Below are 20,437 nucleotides of genomic sequence, written 5' to 3'. Positions count from 1 at the left end.
CCATAGGAGAAAAGAGCAGATGTGTAGAAAGAATGAAACCCAAAATCTGTCCTGTCTTGAGTCCCTCCGGACTCAGTTTATTGAAATGGGGTTTGTTACCCACCCTGACACAGTTCTGCCTGCTTAGGGAGGGCAATGGGGATAAAGGAGTTTTCATCCATTGTTTCGTGTTGTGGCTAAAATAGATCTTGCTTGCTTTAAGCATTGGGGTCACCTTTTCTGAATAATTTAATTCTCCTCTGTCCTACTCGTGAAACCCCAGGCATCATTTGACCTTGGGCCTAGAGCAGCTCCACTCAACCAACTGAGAAGGAGCCAGATAGCAGGACAAACGTCTGGTGCTGCTGTGATTGTCCAAAGCCATTTTTTGTGCTTGCTTCCTGTCCAGTTCAAGCCTGTGGTGCCAGGGTTTCTCTTTCCCAGTGCAGAGTTCCAGGTGTATTCTCAGGTCTCAGTCTGCCTTACTTGTTCAGTTTTGCTCTCACTATAAATCACACTGCTGCCACCCCCTCTCATCTGAACAGCAAGTAAGAACTACACAAGCATTCCTTTCACGGACAAGTTCTTACATCTAAGCATGGACTCTCTCCATCTGGTTTCAACCCAAACCTGATCACGCAGAATAGGACTAACAGAGTCCCCCACTAGCACTGTTTACTGTTGATTACCCCTCGACTGGACAGATGTATGAATAGAGCTTGTGTCTGGTCCTCCTACCCATGAGAAAGCCATAAGAGTCTGGGAAAGCAATCACACTTGAGCACTCCCATATGCTTCTGGTCCTAGACCACCTTTAGAGAGAGGCACCCATGTGTAGTTAAAGCTGCAGCTATGGTGGAAAGCTGACATGGTAGCACAATGACCACCTTATTCACAGTGGCCAAAGGTTTTGTTAAGTAGCTCCCTGGCAGCAGTAAGATTTATGGGATGCAGGGCAATTCCAGTTGCAACAAGTGACACAGTGCTGCGCCTTTCCTCCTCACCCAATCCTCGTGTCAGGCGGCCAGCCAGATTCCTGGCCAATTCACTAAAAACAGTAAGCTTCCACTGGGAAGCAAAGTGCTCAGCAAAAACTGTTGCTGTAGGCTGCTCCACACTAGCAGCACACTGGCAGCTCCAAGCATCTCAGTTTGGTTTTTCTGCAGTTTTTTCTCCATGCACCTCAAAGGATTTACCTCATTTTTATGGGGTTTTGCAGGAGGGAAATAACTGCAAATATTCTATTATTTCTGTGGGCTCCAGAACAAAATCTCCTAACAATTGCAGAGCTTCAAACAAGAGGTTCCTCCCTCTGGAAGGGAGGAAGGGGCTTTGACAGGCAGCAAAGGCCCACGCATTTGCCTGTCTTGATCTCCACAGGAACAGATGCTGTTCGGGTTACATCTGCTCCAGCTCAGACTGTCAAACCCCAGCCTGAGTTGCCAGGTGTGAAATATTTCCTATGACACTCACACGTTCAGTAGCCATGTCAGGCTCTCCCTCAGCCTAGCTGGATTCCAGCATGTCCAAGATGTGCAATCTGTTAGTGACTGCTACTTGCAGCCACCAGTGTTGGTTCCAGTGAATGTCAGACCACGGAGATTCCACACCTCTCTCATCCCACAGAGCAACACCTGGAGCAGAAAGTGAGTAGTCCACCATACCTACACCTACTAGCACCACACCTACATCCGCTATTATTTCCAAGCAGTAAGTCCCCACTGTCAACTTGTAATAGAAAAATCTGATTGCAGCCATTAACAACATAACCTTACATTTTGTACTATTGCATTTCATCCAATTTCTACTGTGTCAGCCTTCAAATTTGCTTACACCCAGTCATCCCCTGTATTGACAATGCTTCCCAGTTTTGGATAAGCAGCCAATTTCATTAGCACATCCATTTTGGCATGCCAAGATCATTAATAAAACCTGGGCCCGGGAGCAGCCTCTGGGGAACTCTCTTAATTTCTTATAATTTCTGTACTTATCTCCATCTTAACTAATAATTCACCACGCGGCACCATAGTAAATGGATTACTGAAGTCCAAAGCAATCAGTTCTACTGCAATTATTGTGGCCTCCAACCTAACACAGAGTAGAGGAGGTCCCAGTGCAGAAAAGCATCCAAAATTCATTTCAGAAGTGCCTGGGGAGCTCTAGAAACATCCATCCCAATCTACGTTAAAATACTCCATAGATTGTTAACGTCAGCACTCAGAATTTGCACCTTATTCCAAGTTGTGATTTCCCTGACATCATCTTAGAGCCATTAGATCTTGTTACATCTTTGTCTGCTCCATCAAGCAGCTCAAATTCCTCTTCCCCAAGCAAAGCACAAGCAAACTGAGTAGCCCACTCTTTTGTCTCCTCAGAGCTGCAGGGAATGGGCTCAACAGGCATCCAGCACCCCCAGCTGCCCAATGGATTTCCTGTCAACCTCTTCCACACTGTGAGTGAGCCACTGGCCTCTGAGCTGCCAGTACTCTCCTTGCCCCAGGCCCCTGAACATGTAGGTGAGGGAAAGCTCCCTGCAGCTGTGCCTGGTGTTTCCAGATGCGCTGTTGCTGGACACCACTGCTTCAAGCACAGGGGTCACATGCCCCTGGAGCCCACCTATCCCAGAGCATGAAGATCCAGGACTTGCTTCCGCAGGGAGTTCTGCCCAGCTCCCACCTAGCCCATAGCCCAGCAGCAGCTGTCACTGCACCACTTTCCCAACACATCACCAGACCACTGGCAGTGCTTTGAGCGGCTGCCATGGTTGGGATGGCACAAAGCTGCCACCTGGCTCCAGGAGCCTCGCCGGCTCAGGGGCTGCCCCTCTGCTTGCCCCAGGAGAAGCGCTGGGTAGTGGGGCCGGGAGCCCCTGCTCACCTGGGGCAGGGTCCAGGTGAGGGCAAAAGGGCTCTCGCTCGCTCCAGGGGTTGGGAACACATCCCCGGTGTTCAGCACAGCGGGCGCAGGCAGGGCATGGAGGAGGAGGCGGGTGTGGCGGGTGGCCGTGGTGAGAACGTGCCCCGGGAGAGGGGCCCGAACAGGCCCGGGTTATGGATCGTGACCCCGGCTGGGGCCGGTGCTGTGTCTCCTGCGTGTGGTCCTGGCCCCCTCCGAGGGCAGCGAGTGCCCGCAGCAACCCCTTCCTTTCGGCGAGGCCTGCCGTGAAAGGGACCCCCACGGCTCTCTGGTCACCTGCCTTCTGGGCCACGGGGCATCGCCCTGGCCCTGCCCGCCACCGTCCCTGGGCCCGCGGGGCCACGCACGGCCGCCAGCCCCGCTGCAGCCCCCCATCCGCAGCGTGGCGCCCGGGCCCCGCCGCCCGGCGCCTCCCTCCCTCCCTCCCCCGGAAAGAAACCACATCAGGAAAGTATGCGGGGTATTTTTAGCGGCTTTTAATGCGATTTCGCAGCTGGAAGCGGGAGGGGCCTCCCCGCGCTACCCGGACCACCGCGAAGGGCCCGCCCGCCGCTGCCCGCGCTCCCCAGCAGGGGGCGCCCGCGCGCCGTCGTCGGGGCGGTGCGGCGGCCACGTCGGAGGGCGCGCGGGGCCGCCCCGCGCTGAGGGGCCCGGGGCGCGCGGGGCCAGGCGGCCCCGGCGGGCGCGAGGGGCGGGGGCGGGGCCGGGGGGGTGGCGGGGGCCGCGCGGCTGCCGGAGCCATTAGCGACAGGCCGGCGCGGGCGAAGGCCGGGCTTGGAGCTCCCTTCCCCGCCCCGTGCCCCGTCCCGGGGACGTCATGGGAGGGAGGTATAAAATTTCAGCGGCGGTGCTGGGGGAGCGGCAGTGTGCGCGGGTTGGCCGGTGCGGTGCGCGGTCGGGGCACGGCGGCCGGCGGAACCCGCGGGCGCAGCGGACGGCCCGGCGGCAGCACTTCCAGCCGGGCGAGGGGCGCCGCGGTGCCGCGCTCCCGGACGGCGAGGGCCGGGCAGCGGGCGATGTAGGGCGCGGGGCCCGGCGGGGGCATGAATGGTGCAGCGAGAGGGGCGGGCGCGGCGCTCCCCCCGCGGCGGCGGGGCGGCGCGGGCCGCTGACACGTGCGGCGGCGCGGCGCGGCGGGGCGCCCCCGGCTCCGCGGGGCGCGGGGCGGCGCATGGGGAAGGAGCGCGGCGCGGCGAGGCACGGCGCCTGCAGCTTCTCCTTGCGGAGCGCTGCCAGCTCTTCCTGGAAGTCCTGAGTCGCGCACGGCGCAGTGAGTTCATGCACCTCCTCGCCAAGCCTCAGCCTGCGGGATTTGGGGAGGCTGCCGCCAGCACACCACCCGGTCACCCGCGCTCGCTCGCCGCCGCCCGGGGGTCCCTACTGGGCGCCCCGGCCGCCGCCCCCTCGCACATGAAGATGTACGTGCAAAGAGCTCTGGTGCTGCTCTCCCTACTGAGCTTCGCCACCGTGAGCCTCTCGCTGTCCTCCTGCACCACCTTGGACCTGGATCACATCAAGAAGAAGAGGGTGGAGGCCATCCGGGGCCAGATCCTGAGTAAGCTGCGGCTCACCAGCCCCCCGGAGACTGTGGGGCCGGCCCATGTGCCCTACCAGATCCTGGCCCTCTATAACAGCACTCGGGAGCTGCTGGAGGAGATGGAGGAGGAGAAGGAGGAGAGCTGCTCTCAGGACAACACCGAGTCCGAATACTATGCCAAAGAGATTCATAAATTTGACATGATCCAGGGCCTCCCCGAGCACAGTAAGTGCGGGGCTCCCCCCGTGCCGGCTGGGGTGCCGCGCCCGCGGGGCACGCTGCCCGGGATCCCGGGCGCGGAGGAGGGGCGACCGGCCGGGCCAGAGGGGCGCCAGGCCCCCGTGGAAGGGGCCACTTTCCCGGCAGGGCGGAGGCGGGCGGGGGGCGCGTCTCTGCCTGCTGTTCGCTCGGGTGCGGGGGCGAGCGGGGGCCGGGGCGGGGGGAAGCCGCGGTGCGACGGCGGCGCTCGGACCACCGGCGGGACGGCGCGGGGCTCGGGCGGCCGTGGGTGGCGGGGGCCGGGAGCAGCAGCGGCCCATACCCCGACCGGCAGCGGCGAGCGGAACCCGTGCCTAGAGCCCTGAAATCTGGACAAGGCGGGCAGGGGAAGCCGTGAGGTGGGAAGGCAGCAGGGGAGGAGGCAACGCGGGTGTTGGGGTGAACGCTGCGCACCGGGCTGGGAGGAGTCGCAGGTCTGGTGTTTGGGTGACGAGCAGGTAGAGGAACTCCTCCTTGCTGAAGCTCCAGCGCCTGCCGCAGAGAGACAGGCAACCTGTCCGGTCCGTGCAGCACCCGCGCCGGCAGTAGAGAAGGTGGAGAGGCACTCTGAAGAGACTCTGCTTGGAGGACACTGACGAGGATATTACTCGGTTAGTGTGAGGGTTCAGAGAGCGAGTAGAGAAGAACGCGAGTGCTGAGCAGGTGTAAAGCAGACAGTGATGCGAAAGGGACCCCCATTAGAACACAGGCATTGGGAAAACGCGGCAGATGTTGAGCAGGTGCGGAGGAGATGATGAGCAGGCCCAGATGTGGACACTAAACAGATTCAGGTGCAGAAGCTGAGCAGATGCAAAGACAGAGACTGAGCAGACATGAACCCAAAGCAGATTGCAGATGCTGAGCACATGTAGGCAGAAGCAGTCATTTTGGTCTGTGCTTGGGATTCCTTGGGATTGGAAGTTGCAGTCATGCCACTATCCAGGGTGTTCTTCTGTGACTTAGTGCAGTTCTGGGGACATGACTGGAACACCAGCAGTTCTGGGGAGGAGCTGTGACTTGGTGTAGGCAGTGTCAAAATGCAGTTACTCTGCCAGGTTTATGTTAATCTTGACATATGATGAGCTGGAATAAGAGCTACAATGTGGTAATGCAACAAATTTTACTTGATCTCTAGCAGACTGCACTCCATGTGGTCCTGATTAGTTCGTAGCTCAGGAGACACCAAGACTCAAGGAACAGAAAGTGCACAGGGTATAGCAGCTTACCTGTATTTCAACATTTTTGACCTACTGAAGTGTCATCTGTGAAATTCTAAACATATGGGGAAACCAAGTGTCTGCGAAATAGTACAGCCATGCTACACACCCATGTGTTTTGGGGAAGGAAACTGAAAGCACAACAGCAGCAGATGAAGTCAAAGGAGTGAATTTAGATAAGATTGAGGGGAAAGAGAAATGAAAAAGTGATGCAGAATAAGGAACGGTGAGCATGGACTGTGGGTGGGGGAAAATGCCTATGTAAATGAATGATTCTGTCCCACGTCCCCATAGGACACTGGAGCAGTGAGTTCAAAAGACTAAGTAGTGCTGAGATTAAATTTCTGGGAGTGGGTAATGTAGATGCCACGACTCAGAACTTTAGAATTTGGTCACACTGGGAGAGATTAGCTCCAGACATATTGTGGTGTCAAGCGCTCCTTTTGAAACCTGGGGAGTTTCGTTGCTTACACCATGGCTGAATTTGGCCCTGTGTCTTCAGAAGTGGCTGGTGTTCAACTTTCCCATGACTCTGTCACTGTGCCAGGCGGTGATCTCAGAGCATGCTCTGAGCTAAAGCCAGTCTCCTCTGGGGGGGAGGGAGAGGGGAGGACCGCTCCATTGAAGGAACTGCAAGGATGATACAGACAAGTCTGAAATGCGTGCACACTCACACGAACTGTTCTAGCTCCAGATTATTAGTCAAGCAGCTCATTGGCTCAGAGAAAGTCTCAAAGTCTGAAGGCTCAAAAGTGAGGAGAGCTGAGGAGCAAAAATGGGAAGTATATCCTTCTAGGAAGGACAGATATTCAGGACCAGGTTCCCCATCCCTTCTCTGAGCTGTTTGGTGACTCATGGAATAGTCTTCCTCCTGTGCCTCTCAGGCACATTGCCTGAATTATAAGGGACTTTGTTTCAGAGAATAATTCACTTTTGACCAGCCGTTCACTGTAGGGATCTCCTAAAACTCATAGGGATCAGACCCCTTTAACTTGATTAGATTCAAACTTAGAGAGCATCTGCAACAGTCCTGCTCATGGCTTTTCGCTTACCTTCCTGAGGAAAAACACATGCCATTTTCCAAGGCAGCTTGAGACACAAGGCAATTAAAGTCATGGGTCACTGGGGCCAAGCATCTCTTTTCTCCAAACCTGCCACCTGCAGAGTTCCAGATGGATCAGGTTTTTTTTCTCCAAAGTTATGCAGCTTTGGCATGAAACACCTTGGTGATTCAGTGGTGTAATATAGAGCAAGGCAATACCTGCTCACAGACAGCCTGCCTTCTCATCAAACTTGAACTGCAGAGCCATCAGCCTTCCTGGGGCTGGCCAGAAACAGCAGGCATTTCTGCTGGATCGGCAGCATGTGGTGAACCTGCACCTTGTTTACAGCAGTGATAGGAAGATGGAAGCTCACAAAAGAACCTGATCCCTGTATCACATTATCCACACTGAGAGGCTACTGGTCTCATCATTTGTGCAGTGAACAGCTCTGGGCTACACAGTAATAGCAGGGTCTAGTTGTGAGGATGCATCCTGTCATATGAGACATAGCCTGGCATGGCTGCACAGGGTGTCACAGATTCACTGTGTCCAGGCTTGGTTGCTGCCCCTGAGTGTTGTGGACTGGAAGAACTTGCAGAAATACTGTCACCAGGCTTTGTTCTGTGCTGGTAGATGAACATGTCTGGATTCCAGTGTGATTAACACACCTCAGCTGGGACTGGACCAAGTTTCCTGAAAAATCCCCTTGCTGCCTTTGCCTGTGACCTTGTGCAAAAAAAACTGTCTCAAAATTGTCAGTTTCCTGGGAATGAGACCTATATCCTGAACACCCTGCTATGAGAAGCAGACTCCAGCCTCACAGTGGTTCAGAGTGAAACACAGGTCACAGCTCCATCTCCGCATCACTGAGGGCTTGTTCCCAGGGTACAAAGAGAACGTGAAGCTTCATAGGGAAGGTAAGAGAGCTATTACTGTTTTCACTGGGAAGGTCTCCCAAGACCAGCACCCTAAAAGGGGAGTAAGTAGGTAGAAAGTAATGTGGGGACAGTAGGTGAAATACAGTAGATACAGTAATGTCTTGTCACCATGGCTGCCCAATTTAGCAAAAAATCTTAAGGAGATGATACACTCTAAATTATTTGTCTCTCATCTGCACTGTGCTGTAGGACCAGATCTGCAGTCTCTAAACAGATTGTCACATAAAGCACTACTGTTGGAAACATCCTGAGCTTGACTGACCACTGGTCTGATGTAGAAAGGCATTTCTGATGATTTTTGAGACACTCCTTGTCAGGGTTGACAGCAGGTCTGTTGGAAGGAAGACAGAGCTAAACAAGTCACCGTAACTCTGTAAATGCTGAATCATCATGGTGTGATGCAGGGCAGCCAGTTGTGATGTATGTTTATGAAAAAACACCAGTGGTAGTTTTAACATGTATGTTATGCCAAGGGCTATAAGAGTCAGTATTCTGTTACAATAAAAGTTCTTTCTTCTCCTGTCTTGTTGCTTGGAACTAGACTGTCTATGTATTTTCTTTTATTGACCACCACAACGATGACAACTCCTTACGGACAGGCAGGTCTGAAATGGAAGAGCATGTTGTTAACAGCACTGTTAATAGGGCTAGGAGTGCAAGACAGCTTCAGGAAGTATTAAAACACAGTATCTGCCTAGGTCTAGGACACAGAATAGTTATCAGTGTTAGACTTCAGCTAGGAAGATGTCTTTGGCGTTTAATGAGAGCTTGGGTTTTCTGCTGGGCTTTTCTGTGGCATCAAACCTAGAACTGGTCACAGGTGGAATCCCCACAGCAGGTGTCTGTGTGTGGCTTGGTGTATTCTGCACTGCAGGGATGTTGGGGTGAGCATACCATACCAGCTCATGGCTGCAGTGGGGTTTGGTCTCCTGGCATTAGTGAACAGCCATCTCTTCAATAACAGCCAGAGACTTTCCCATATGGGAGAGCTGTTCTATTCAGTAGCACTAATGACAAAACCTCCTCCAGTTAAAGCCCAATGTGAGCATGTGGTCATTAGCTTATTGAGTAAAATTTCATCACCCTAAGAACACATCCTTGAAAACTGGCAGGCTCCTTCCTGCTTGCTGAATCCAAGTGTAGCTCAACAGGAAAACCTTCACCTTCATGGATGTGACTCTGGAAGTGCATCCGTGTTGCTCAAATCAGAATTTGGCACGGGAAGTGAATCTCTACGCTCTGTTGCTGTTTCACACTAGCCCATCTTCAGAAGCTGTTTCTTAGGGGGGATGATGGTGGTGTGAAAAGAGAGGCCTGCAGAACTCTAGGAATGTAATTAGAAGGTTACTCCAGCTAGGGCTTCTTGTCTATTTGTCAGAGGCTGGAACCATGTCTGGGAACAGGTGATAAGTTTTTCTTTCTGTTTCTTTTTGTTTGTTTAGAAACAAATATCAGCTGATAGGAGCCCTGTGTTGCACTGGACAATAGTCAGAGGTCATATGAGAGGCTCTGTAGGGCTGCAAACAAACCTGCATGTGGGCGTAGAGCAGGAGCTGTTGTGTCTTGTCTGCAGGAAGCCTTCATGATGCTAGAGCCTTGAAGGCTAATCAGGTCAATAGGAAAGGAACACCAGCAACAACAAAGACTTCCACGAGACCAAAATGGTCCCATTGAAGAGCCTTATTTTCTCTTGAGGACTCTGGACTGCACAGCTTTTACCTAATCTCTTTTGAAGCATATGTAAAATGGATTTTTGTGTTTAGCAGGCACATGTGAAGGCAGAGGATTGCTGAGTTATTTACTGCCCATGTGTCTGATGTCCACAGGCCTAGCATTATTTATTAATTAATTCTCCAGGTCATGAGTGAGAGCTGATCTTAAAACCCAGTTCTTTCAGTACACGTTGCATAGTTGCTGCCCTGAAGAGTCTTCCACGTCTCATGCTTTGTAGACACTGGCTGGCTTCCATTTAGGAGACAGTGTCAAGGTTTGTAAAACTAAGATTCAACAGCAATTGGATCACCTCCTGTGTGGCTTCATGTCTCCATCATGAGCAGAATCGCACCATCCTCATTGTTGGGAATAGGCCCCACTAACTGCAAATGAAGTTGCCCCATTGTCTGGGCTGGGGGTGTCGTTTTGGATGCAGCTGACGCATTAGCAATATTTGATGAGTAGTTAGGAGACAATAATAAATATACTGTGGTCGATCTCTACTGATTCTCTGTCTTGTGGCATTAAAATAACAGTGGCAGCAGTGGGTATATTTGCAAAATGTTGCAATGTAGAGGAAATGTGAGTGAATTCATCCTGTGTTATCTTCATCTAGATAGCCATGCTTCACAGGTGGCAAGATGTTTCAGTGACAGGTCTCTACTGGAAAGCTCTTTTTCAAACAATATTTATTTGAGATCCTGTCCCTCAGAGCTGTGGTTTTCAGTCTCTCTATTTCTTTCTCCTAGATGAGTTGGGCATTTGTCCAAAAGGTGTCACTTCCAACGTGTTCCGCTTTAATGTGTCTTCGGCAGAGAAGAACAGCACCAACTTATTCCGAGCTGAGTTTCGTGTGCTGCGTGTGCCCAACCCAAGCTCTAAACGCAGTGAGCAACGCATCGAGCTTTTCCAGGTGGGTATTGTTATTACCTTCCCCAGTGCCTGAGCCCAGAATAGCTCGTCTCCTTAATGGTTGTCTCAGTTGATACGTGCAGAGCCACAGAAGAGAGGGAGAAGAAATTGAATGCTGTAACCCAGGCTTCTTCCAGCATATGTAGTGATAGTCACCTTTCTACCCTTTTACAATGTGATGCTGTCCTTTTCCCACTCGCATTGGCTGTCTGCGTTGGGCATCCTGGCATGGTGCCCACTGCAGCTCTTTGCTGCACTGAGAAGGGGTTTGGAAGGGAAGCTCCTCACAAGTGGAGCAGCCCTGACCCTTCTGCCACATCTGCATGCATAGGTCCCTTGGCAGTTTTGTTCCTTTGGCTGTCACAGTACAGTTGGTACTAATCCAATGGGTGGAGCTCTCTGTCTTGTCTCTGACTTACTAGAAAAGTAGTGCTTGCTTTCAGTGTTCCCTTCAGCAGCAGCTCCTCAGCGACACAGTTCAGGTCACGGTTAATCCAGGTACTTATCTGGAGCTTGCTTTGAATTTATGGACTCCTATGGCAGAATAAGGTCTGGTTCAGGCTTGGAAGTGGTCTTAGGCCAGAGCGGACCACCCAACTAATGGTATAGTTTAGCATCCAGGCAGCACATTCCCGCAGGCTCGTGTCTGTCCACTTTGCTGTAAGAGTGCCTCTAAAATTGCCCTGTGGGTGCTCTTGAGGACTTCCTGGAAGCTTCAAAGGTCAGAGCAATTCTCTACCAGATGACACAACTGACAAGGAGGCAATCTCAGAGCTTCTCTGTAAGTTCAGTGCTCTGTGGAGTCAACCTGGTGTCCCGCAGAACAGGCTGCAGTTGTCTGGAAATGGGAAGAGATGTCAGAACAGAGGAAGAGGTCTCCAAACGATCAGCCCTGGTGTGTTTTGATAGAAGTTGAAGAGAGTAGAAAACTTGAAAACACCACAGTGAGGACTCAGTAAATAGGCTTGCTGGGCAAGGGATCTGTGGCCAGATGCTCTATTGTCCATTGCTGGTTCTACTCTGAAATCCAGATCCACATCCCACAGGTGTATACTGAAAGAAACCCACCCCTTAGATCAATGGCTGTATGCTTCTGCCTCTGGATGTGTGCCCCTAAACAATGCTGAATTGAGACAGGCTGCTTAGGACACAGAAATCAGGGTTGTGTAGTTCTCTGGACTTCAGGTTGATTTGAAGCATGTCCTTCTTACCTGTGCCAGGGTATTCCTGGGTCTCACTTGCCAGGACCAAACTTCTGAATTAGTTTTTAGCACATGGAAGAAAAAGGCCTGAAGACTATCCCTTATTTATGCACGGCACTGGCTGATTTTTTCTACCACTCCTCCTGACACAGATCCTTCGTCCGGATGAGCACATAGCGAAGCAGCGGTACCTCAGTGGCAGGAATGTGCAGACACGGGGCTCCCCTGAGTGGCTGTCCTTTGATGTCACCGAGACTGTGCGTGAGTGGCTTCTGCACAGAGGTAGGGGTCTTAGCTGGACCGGGTGCCAAGGCATCCATAGAAATGTGGATCCATGTTGACAGGAGTATCTCTCTGCTCCCCTTGTTGCAGGAGCTTGGTTCACATAGAGGACAGCTTCTTTCAGTCTGAGAACAAGCCTTCCTCCGGAGAGCTTCCTCAGTGTTTGCTAGATTCCTAGCTCTGCCCTGGAGGCCCCACTGTGTAGCTCTGTCGGTTGAGTCAGAACTGGAGGAGGAAACTGTTTTCACTGAGAGATGCTGAAACTTCTTTTGGTTCAATTCTAAGCCCAGAGGGGACCCCTCTGCTTGTCTAGACTATAATCTGTAATACTTAGAAAATGAGGAATGCTCTGCTTTAATTTTCATGTGAATTAGAGCAAATATAGTAGGGGAAAAAGCAGCAAAGATCCTGGCTTATTTAGCTGTTTACAGCTTGTCAGGTATAAAGGTGAAGCTGACATACATAGAAATGTGGAGGCTTTAACACTGCAGAGAACATACCTCTGCCACCACTGGGCAGCCCAACAGATAGTTATGGGGCAGCTCCTAGCAAGAACACTGACCCCATTCACAGCTGGAGCATAAGGCATCATGACTCACAGCTGGACTGGCCTCACAGATAGAAGCTAGGTGCCACTGAAGACTGGAATGCAGGTACTGGCAAGCAGCCGCTCCCTGGAAGGGTAAGCTGTGGGCTTGCAGGCTTCTCCTATTTCAAGCAATCAAGTTGTGTCCTGATGGCTGGAGTTCAGGGCTGGAACTGCAGTGAGCTCTGGGTAGGCACACTAGCTGACAAGACATTAGAGAGTATATACAGTGCTGAGGAAAAAAGGTGCTAGGCACCTTGTCAATGCCCCGGGGAGCCAGATGTTTTAATTCATGGCACAACATAAAAAAGGAGCTTTCATAAGAGTCTTATGTTCCTTTAGTCAGGCCCACACAGCATGACTGGTCCAGGAAGTTATTATGAAAATAGACTTGCCTCTGGAAAGTCTGTGTGACTTAGGCCGCTAGCAGTTCAACAAAACAGGAGGTTGCAGCTGCTGAGAAGAATGCTTCCAATGAAATTACTTGTCCATATCCAACTCGCTTATTTTCAGATCTCTCCTTCAGACACTAGCCAGAAGCCAGATAATAGAGGTACCAAGGATGGCAAAACTGATTTAACAGACAACCACAAGCCAGCTATTCAAAATATTTTTTTTCCAGTGGAGCTCCCTGAAGCTCACAAAGTCAAAATTTACACTGAATAGCCTAAAAAAAAATGTAACCAGGAGCACTCTTCTTATCTGCCCAGAAAGTTCCCTTTAACAAGAGCAAGGCTTTTAGCACAGGTGAAATTGGAGGATTTTGCTTTCTATTCTCCTTTCCAAAGCAGCTTCCATTCCTCAACTCTGATAGCATCCCTGACTTTGAAACTAGCCCACTGTCTAGGAATTAGCACAGTACATGTCCTCCGTGAGACTTCCTTGTGCCAGGAGCTCTTGCAGCTGAGAAAGACTGTTTCTCACAGAGTCGTCTTCTTTGCAGAGTCCAACCTTGGCCTGGAAATTAGCATACATTGTCCTTGCCATACTTTTCAGCCCAACGGGGACATCTTGGAGAGTTTGCATGAGGTCCTGGAGATCAAGTTCAAAGGTGATAAAGAGCTGGGTCAGGGGAGGCTGTTGGGGAAGGGAAAGCCTGGAGCATCTAAAGAAAAAATTAGGTCGTGCTTTGCATATTTGAGCATTTTACACTGTGCAACATTTGTCTTAAAGCATACACATATGGGTTTGCATGTTCATTATATGGGCATATCCGCTATATACATAGGTTACAAAAGGAAGAAAGTAAGAGCAGGCTGGGTGGGCTTGCATGAGTGTCTGCAGAAAGGAATAATTTTGCATTACAGTGTCTCTCTGGGAAGTTCAGCTTGATGCCTTCTCAGGTTTCCACAGAGGCTCTGCTTTCGAGTTAGGGTGACTGAAACACACGGAAGTTAGGCATCCCGTGTGAGGTGGCTCAGAGAGTCAGTGGCTTGGCTGGCCTCAGAACTAGGAACCTCCTGGCTTGAAGCCCTGGGCAGCAGCCACTGGCCCCCACAGGCTCCATTTCTGAGGCTGTTCTGCCGAGTGCCAATTATCTGACATCTTCTTTAAACCATTCATCTTTCTGCCTGTCCTGGGACAAAAGCCAGGAGTGAGTGGGATGGATTAATGGCCCCACCAGCAGTTTGCAAATGGTAAAACAGGTGGCCCGTAAGCCTCTATTTCAGGCCTGCAGCAGTCAAATTCACCAGAAATAAAGGGGTCCCTGTGAGGGAAGAAGTCCCAGAGTAAGTGGACGTGGTGCCTGAATCCCTTTCACCTGGTTCAAGAGAGTGTTAAATGCATTGAAAAGTCTTGTTGCATCCTCCACTTCCATGTTGATTGCTTTTTTGTGGATCCTCTTTTTCTCTGAAGGCATTGACAGTGAGGATGACTATGGCCGTGGGGACTTGGGGCGCCTGAAGAAGCAGAAAGACTTGCATAATCCCCACCTCATCTTGATGATGTTACCCTCACATCGACTGGAGAGCCCAGTGTTGGGAGGCCAAAGAAAGAAACGGGCCCTGGATACCAACTACTGTTTCCGGTAAGTGAGAATCATGCCTGGATCCTATGCCTGAGATGGGTAAGCCTGGTGAGACTCCATGCCTCTGGGAAAGGCAGAGCTCTTCCAAGGGGGTTGTGGGTCACCATGGTGCCAGAAGGGCCGCTTGAGGAGCACAGCTCGGCCAGCTGTTCCTTGTGGTGTCCTAGAAGGGGATGCTGGCCATTTCAGCAGAGTTGCAATGTGCTTCTGGCTGAGCCCCTGGCTCGAAGAGACTTGCAAGCACCTTCCTGGAGCCCAGTGTGGGCAGGGATCTGCAGCAGCCCCCTGTTGGTTGCTAGAGCAGCTGGGTGCTGCCTCCCTGGGGTGGTGGGCAAGCTGCCTGCCAGCAGGCACAAGCTGTGCCAGGCTGCTGAGCTGCCCCACTACCGCTTGCCTGTGCCGCTCCTCCGCACTTGGCGCACGCAAACACCACGTGCCACTGGGCACTGCTGATACTAGTCCTTCTGCTTGGGAAGTTCCATCTTGCAGTCGCATGTAAGGCCCCCCTTTGCATTCACTGTGTTCCAATACTGTGTTTCAGGAACCTGGAAGAGAACTGCTGCGTGCGTCCTCTGTATATTGACTTCCGACAGGACCTTGGCTGGAAATGGGTCCATGAGCCTAAGGGCTACTTTGCTAACTTTTGTTCGGGCCCTTGTCCGTACCTCCGCAGCGCAGACACCACTCGCAGCACGGTACATCCATTATATTATCCTGTCAAGGCTTGTGGCTGTGGTTCCCCCTTCCTCCTTAAGTCTGATCAATATCTAGTCTCTTCAAAGCAGCAAAAGCAGTTCAGATCAATATTTGTAAAAACCATTTCAAGGAAACTGCAGAAAAAAGCCGAGGTGGTTCAGGAGGAAGAATGTGCTTCCTTTGGAGTCCATACTGAGTCCGAGCTTTCAGGCAAATGTTGAGGAGAAGGATGCTGTTGTCTCTTGGATAAGATGTGAAACAGCAGGACTGATGGTTTTAGGGTACTTATTTGGCAATGGCCATAGTATTAACTGAATTGTTCACATCAAACATCAATTCTGCCTAAATTTCTCCTGCTGTTTGCACCGGATAGAGGATTTCTCTATGCTCTATGCCAGGTTGTAATGGAAAACTGTTGTGCAATGGCACATGCCTGCCATTTGCTACCACAGGGGCAGCTGTAGCCCAAAAGTGAAGGGAAATCCTATGTCCCTGCCTAGAAGTGAATACAGCCATTCAGTAAGATCTCCTTTCTGCACAGGTATCCTTTCCAGTAGGATTTATACCTGACCTACAGCAGGGAGGAACCTATTAGGCAGTGAGATTTGTGAGTAAAAACTGGCAGAAAGCAATGTCTTTTGGTAATTTACACATAACGTGTCTTTAACATGAGTAGACTGGTTAGTCTTTGGGAAGAATACAATCTGAGCCTGGCTAGAGTGGAAGAAAATAAAAGCAACAGAAGAGCACAGGCATTGGAAAAGTATCAAGAAGAGAAGACAGACTAAGGATCAGTCAGTCCACTGCTGAAGCAGGAAAAGCCAGAGGAAAATCCTGTGCTGCTGTCCACAGAAGAGAAAAGGCAGCAATCCAGATAATGCAACAGCTCACTAGCAACTTAGCTTCAGATTTCACTAAAAGACTTACTGGAAAAAGCACTTTCAGCTGAAGAATGGATGACTAGGTAACGGTGATATTGCAGAAAAGATGCTAACATTTTCTTGACAGCTTGAGAGTCTGCACAGCAGTATGGTTCACTGAAGCTCAAGGACTAATATCAGTGGGAGCAGCTGATTTGTGGGAATGAAGGAGTGAACAGATGCTGGGCATTAAGCACAAGACAAAGCAAGGGAATGAACAGCTTTGAAAGGGTAATGGGCATGTAGCTTTACCATCTGGTTGTCCTGAGAAGCTCTCTAGTAGATAACTGGCCAGAATCAGTGTGAGAGAAAGTAGATTTTAGAATGGTTCCTAATGTTCTGTTCTTGAGCAAGAGAGGAAACAATCAAGCATTAAGGTCAGTGAAGTGATCATAGAAACCTTTAGAACAATATAGCTGCTGACAGCTTGCCAGCACCAGCTAGGAAGAACATGGTGAAAAGACGACTTCTCACCAGTCTGTTTAACCTGCTGTTGAGTAGAGTAGCCCCAGAGCATGTGGTACAGCCAGGGGTACTTTGCTCGGTATCCCAGAGAATTTTTGCCACAACAACTGTGATTACATAGATCTGGATGATAGAACAGGATGTATCCTTAGCAATTCCCATCCCCGAAGACTGTAAAGTAGTTAAAATACAATGTGCCAGACCCTGTTGTTTATACCAGATAAGCACTAAAGAGACCACAGTAGAGCAGGTGAGATCATGTTTTGGTGCCACAACTCAAGAAACTGTGTACTGCAGAGAAGTGGTCACCTCTGGCAAGAAACATGGCAACTGTTTTGTATTGGTTACATGGCTGCAGTGTACAGTCATCTGTGGGCTGGGGCCAGCTGGGAGGAAGAATCCAGTGGGGTCCCACAGGACACACTCCTGGCTCCTGCATTATAGTGTAATGACTTGGAGGATGGAGTGGAGGGGGAAGGCATCAGACAGTTCAAAGCTGGGAGGGAATTGTGGATACTTGAGAAGACTGGGATCCATCCAATGCTATCTGGAGATGTTGGTTGAAATAAGCAGCACTGATACTCTTTCTTCTGGTTTCTTCATAGAATCAAAAACAACGTGGCCCCAGGCTGGTTACACCCAGGCTTGTTAAAAGCAAAAATTGTGACATTCTGCTCTACCAAATTAGAGATGAAAGGAGACAACTACTTGTACTCCTTCAACCCTCAGGCATCAGTCACAGGCTATTACAGTTAAAAAACAAAGTCATAAAAGTCAGGGCAGGGCAGGTGAGACCCTTTAGAAGCAGGCCATGATCAGGAAGTGACAGGGCAGTATTCCTCAATTCAGGGAAATACCCTCTGATGAGCTCATTCCAAACATCTGGAGACCTGTTGACTTTGCAGCCCCATCCTGTCCTCAACCAACTTAAACATATTCCTGACTTTGTCACCACATTTACTTTGTTTCTGCAGGTTCTGGGTTTATACAACACGCTGAACCCTGAGGCATCTGCTTCGCCCTGCTGTGTGCCCCAGGACCTGGAGCCGCTCACTATCTTGTACTATGTTGGGAGGAACCCCAAAGTGGAGCAGCTCTCCAACATGGTGGTGAAATCCTGCAAATGCAGCTGAAAGGCCCCCTGGCCCACCCAAAGCCAAGAGAAAAACTGTCAGCACCCACTCTCCTGCTCCCAGGCTAACACAAAGAGAACTGGGGGTCAGAGACTACGCATGCTGAGGGCCAAGTGCCAAACCCTGTGGCTTAAAGTCTGGCAGCCTTTGGGGATCTCTTCTGGAACACTTCTTGGTTGTCTTGGCAGTGCAGCGTTCCTTCTAGGAGTTACTTTGGTGACACAAAGGCCACTCTCCAAAATGGCTGGACAGTTGGTGTGGAAGTGGAGGATAAGGTGGAGCAACTGCTGTGTATTTGAATGCTGGGTGGTTGAGCTGGGAAAATGAGAATGAGAAAGCAGGTGCAAGGGGGAATGGAAATGGGGAGATGTTTTCTATTCTAGCTTTAGCTATCTTAAGACCTTAGCCCTCCCCACTGGCTTGAAGTACTAAAGGCTTTCCCTGTAGGAGGAAACCTTGAAAGTTTCTTTAGAGAAGGAAAATGCACCAAGATGGGAAGTTGCTGAGAGAAGAAATGCTCAGAGATACACTTAAGACTTTTGTTCTTCAGAGCTGTGATCCAAGAGTCCTGCAACTGAAACCATGTCTGCCAAACCTCTAAGTTCAGCTGACAGATCCTGCCTATTGGTTTCCACATGCAAACTGCAAGGCTCCCAGCCAGCGTACTGAGGGTGGGCAAATACAAGGAAAGAGGGTGCTGAATCCATTTTCAGAGGGTCTGGTGTCTCCATCCAGCTCTTTCACCTTCCTGGATTTTCTAAGAGATGGTTTCGGGTGAGGGCAGGAGCAATATCTGGGGGTACCTGAATATTGGGCCCATTCATTCGTGATCTGACACACCCTGAGGACCTCTTGTCTGTTGTGGTTTGTGAGGTGCTTTGGGGTGGTCTGCACCTGTTCTGCATGATGACCTGAACATGACCCAGGTCTCACCTGCCAAGACTTAAAAAATAGTAATCTCAAAAACTTTGCAAAAAAATAAATATTTTGGGGGGAGATGCTAATTTTTTCACAAGCAAGTCGTTTGTTGGAGAGTTAGATGATTTGCTGTTTTTAAAGTGCTACCACTGTGGCATACTCAGTCTAAAATTTTTACGCTTTCCAAAATGTCTCTTCAAAAGAACAGATAGAATTTAGGTTGGCAAGAGAATCCCAAAATGGAAATTCCATGTTACCCGCAAACTGCGCCTCGTGTATATGTGCCCTGTCTCACCCTAGTCCTTCAGACATGTATATTACCTCTGGCATCTGCTTTTGATAGATTCATATAAAGCTCCCTTCAAATGTAAAACACTTCCAACAATACTGTTTAAATACCCAGGGTGGTGCAGCTGACAAATGCCCTATGTCCATTTGAATATATATGATCTGCCAGTATAGACCTGTACGTACAGGTAAATAACACACTGTTCCTCCTCATTTACCGTGAACATTCCAGATGCTCATAAAAAAGATTACACATGTTGCCCAGGCAGGAAATCAGTGTACTTTTTTAAATGGGCTTTTTCAGCCATTTCCCAGGGGTAAAAATCTCTGGTGGTTGCATGCCACATGAGACTCAGAGGCTGTATCTGATTCCCCAAACTACAACTACTCAGTCATGTTCAGAGACCATGGAGGCTCCTCCCTGTCCCCTCCCAATTCCTGGTCCCCAGCATCTGAGTGTAAAACGACACCTAGCTGGTTAATTGCCTGTGGCCAGGGCTCTCCAGAGTCAGCTCACAATTCAGCTCTTCCATCAAGCCCTTCACAATAGTGGCTACTTCCTAATACCTCATGTGAAGCTGCCATAACATGTAAACTCATACATCTTAATAAACTGTAAACAACCCTTCCTGCACTATCACCAGCTGGCTAGAGGTTAGCAAGGGTGGGTCAGTGGAGGGAGCCTGCCAGCCCATGTGACATTCTGGCTGGGGCACACATGCTCTGATAGAGGCGCTCCCCAGCACTTGGCTTTTATCCCTTTCATCTCTCTGGGGCTCTCTGACCCATGTCATTGGTGTGATGATGAAAGGTGCAGCTCTGATCAGTCCTGCAGCACTAGGGTATTGGCTGTGCCCTATACAGCTCTCCGTGCCCATGCTTCCCCGCCGCCTGCCAAGGAGGGAGCAAATTACACCTACACTGCCATGCTGATAGGCCAGAAATTTAGTGGCTTCGACGGGGGAGGGGGGGGCCGGGGGGAAACCCAGATGCCTATTGGCATAGGAATTCTCTTTGATCTCCTTTTAGTAGCAGCCCCTCAGGAGGTTTTGGTTTACAAGCTGCATTTTGGTCATTGTTCCTCCTGAGCCCTGGACTGGCTCTGCTCCCCATCCACTTGAAGGGCTTCCTTGCTAGTAAACAGGGGGGGAAAAAACCCAAACAAAAGAGGAAGGGGAGCTGCAAAGGGTTGAGCTAGAACACTTGCACAGCTGGAAGTCCTACATGGTACTTGGAACACATTGGAATCACCCACGGATTAAGCCTGGCAGCCCCTTGGGGTGGGTCTGTCTTACTGGCCCTTCTTCACTGCTGTTTCTCAGTGGCAGGAAGGGGTGGAAGCCTTTTGCCTCTTGGCAAAAGAGGCAAAATGGCAATCAGGGGAGAAGAGTCTTGGTGTGTCCAA

At 50.5% G+C, this 20,437-nt stretch overlaps 1 protein-coding gene across 1 annotated transcript; it reads left to right on the top strand.

The window, feature by feature from the left end:
• The first annotated feature begins 4,074 nt into the window (after positions 1–4,074).
• On the top strand, positions 4,075–19,117 carry TGFB3 (transforming growth factor beta 3). Its single transcript, XM_017835704.1, has 7 exons — positions 4,075–4,657; positions 10,351–10,514; positions 11,868–11,997; positions 13,527–13,634; positions 14,441–14,612; positions 15,154–15,307; positions 17,668–19,117. Exons 1-7 carry the CDS (start codon positions 4,174–4,176, stop codon positions 17,824–17,826), a joined length of 1,371 nt encoding a protein of 456 aa, XP_017691193.1. The 5' UTR covers positions 4,075–4,173; the 3' UTR covers positions 17,827–19,117.
• Positions 19,118–20,437: the final 1,320 nt, after the last annotated feature.

The sequence above is a fragment of the Lepidothrix coronata genome, unplaced genomic scaffold (assembly GCF_001604755.1).
Source record: "Lepidothrix coronata isolate B3197 unplaced genomic scaffold, Lepidothrix_coronata-1.0 Scaffold262, whole genome shotgun sequence".
Taxonomy (NCBI): domain Eukaryota; kingdom Metazoa; phylum Chordata; class Aves; order Passeriformes; family Pipridae; genus Lepidothrix; species Lepidothrix coronata.
The sequence above is the reverse complement of the archived record's forward strand: the minus strand, read 5'-3'. Positions and strand labels throughout refer to the sequence as shown.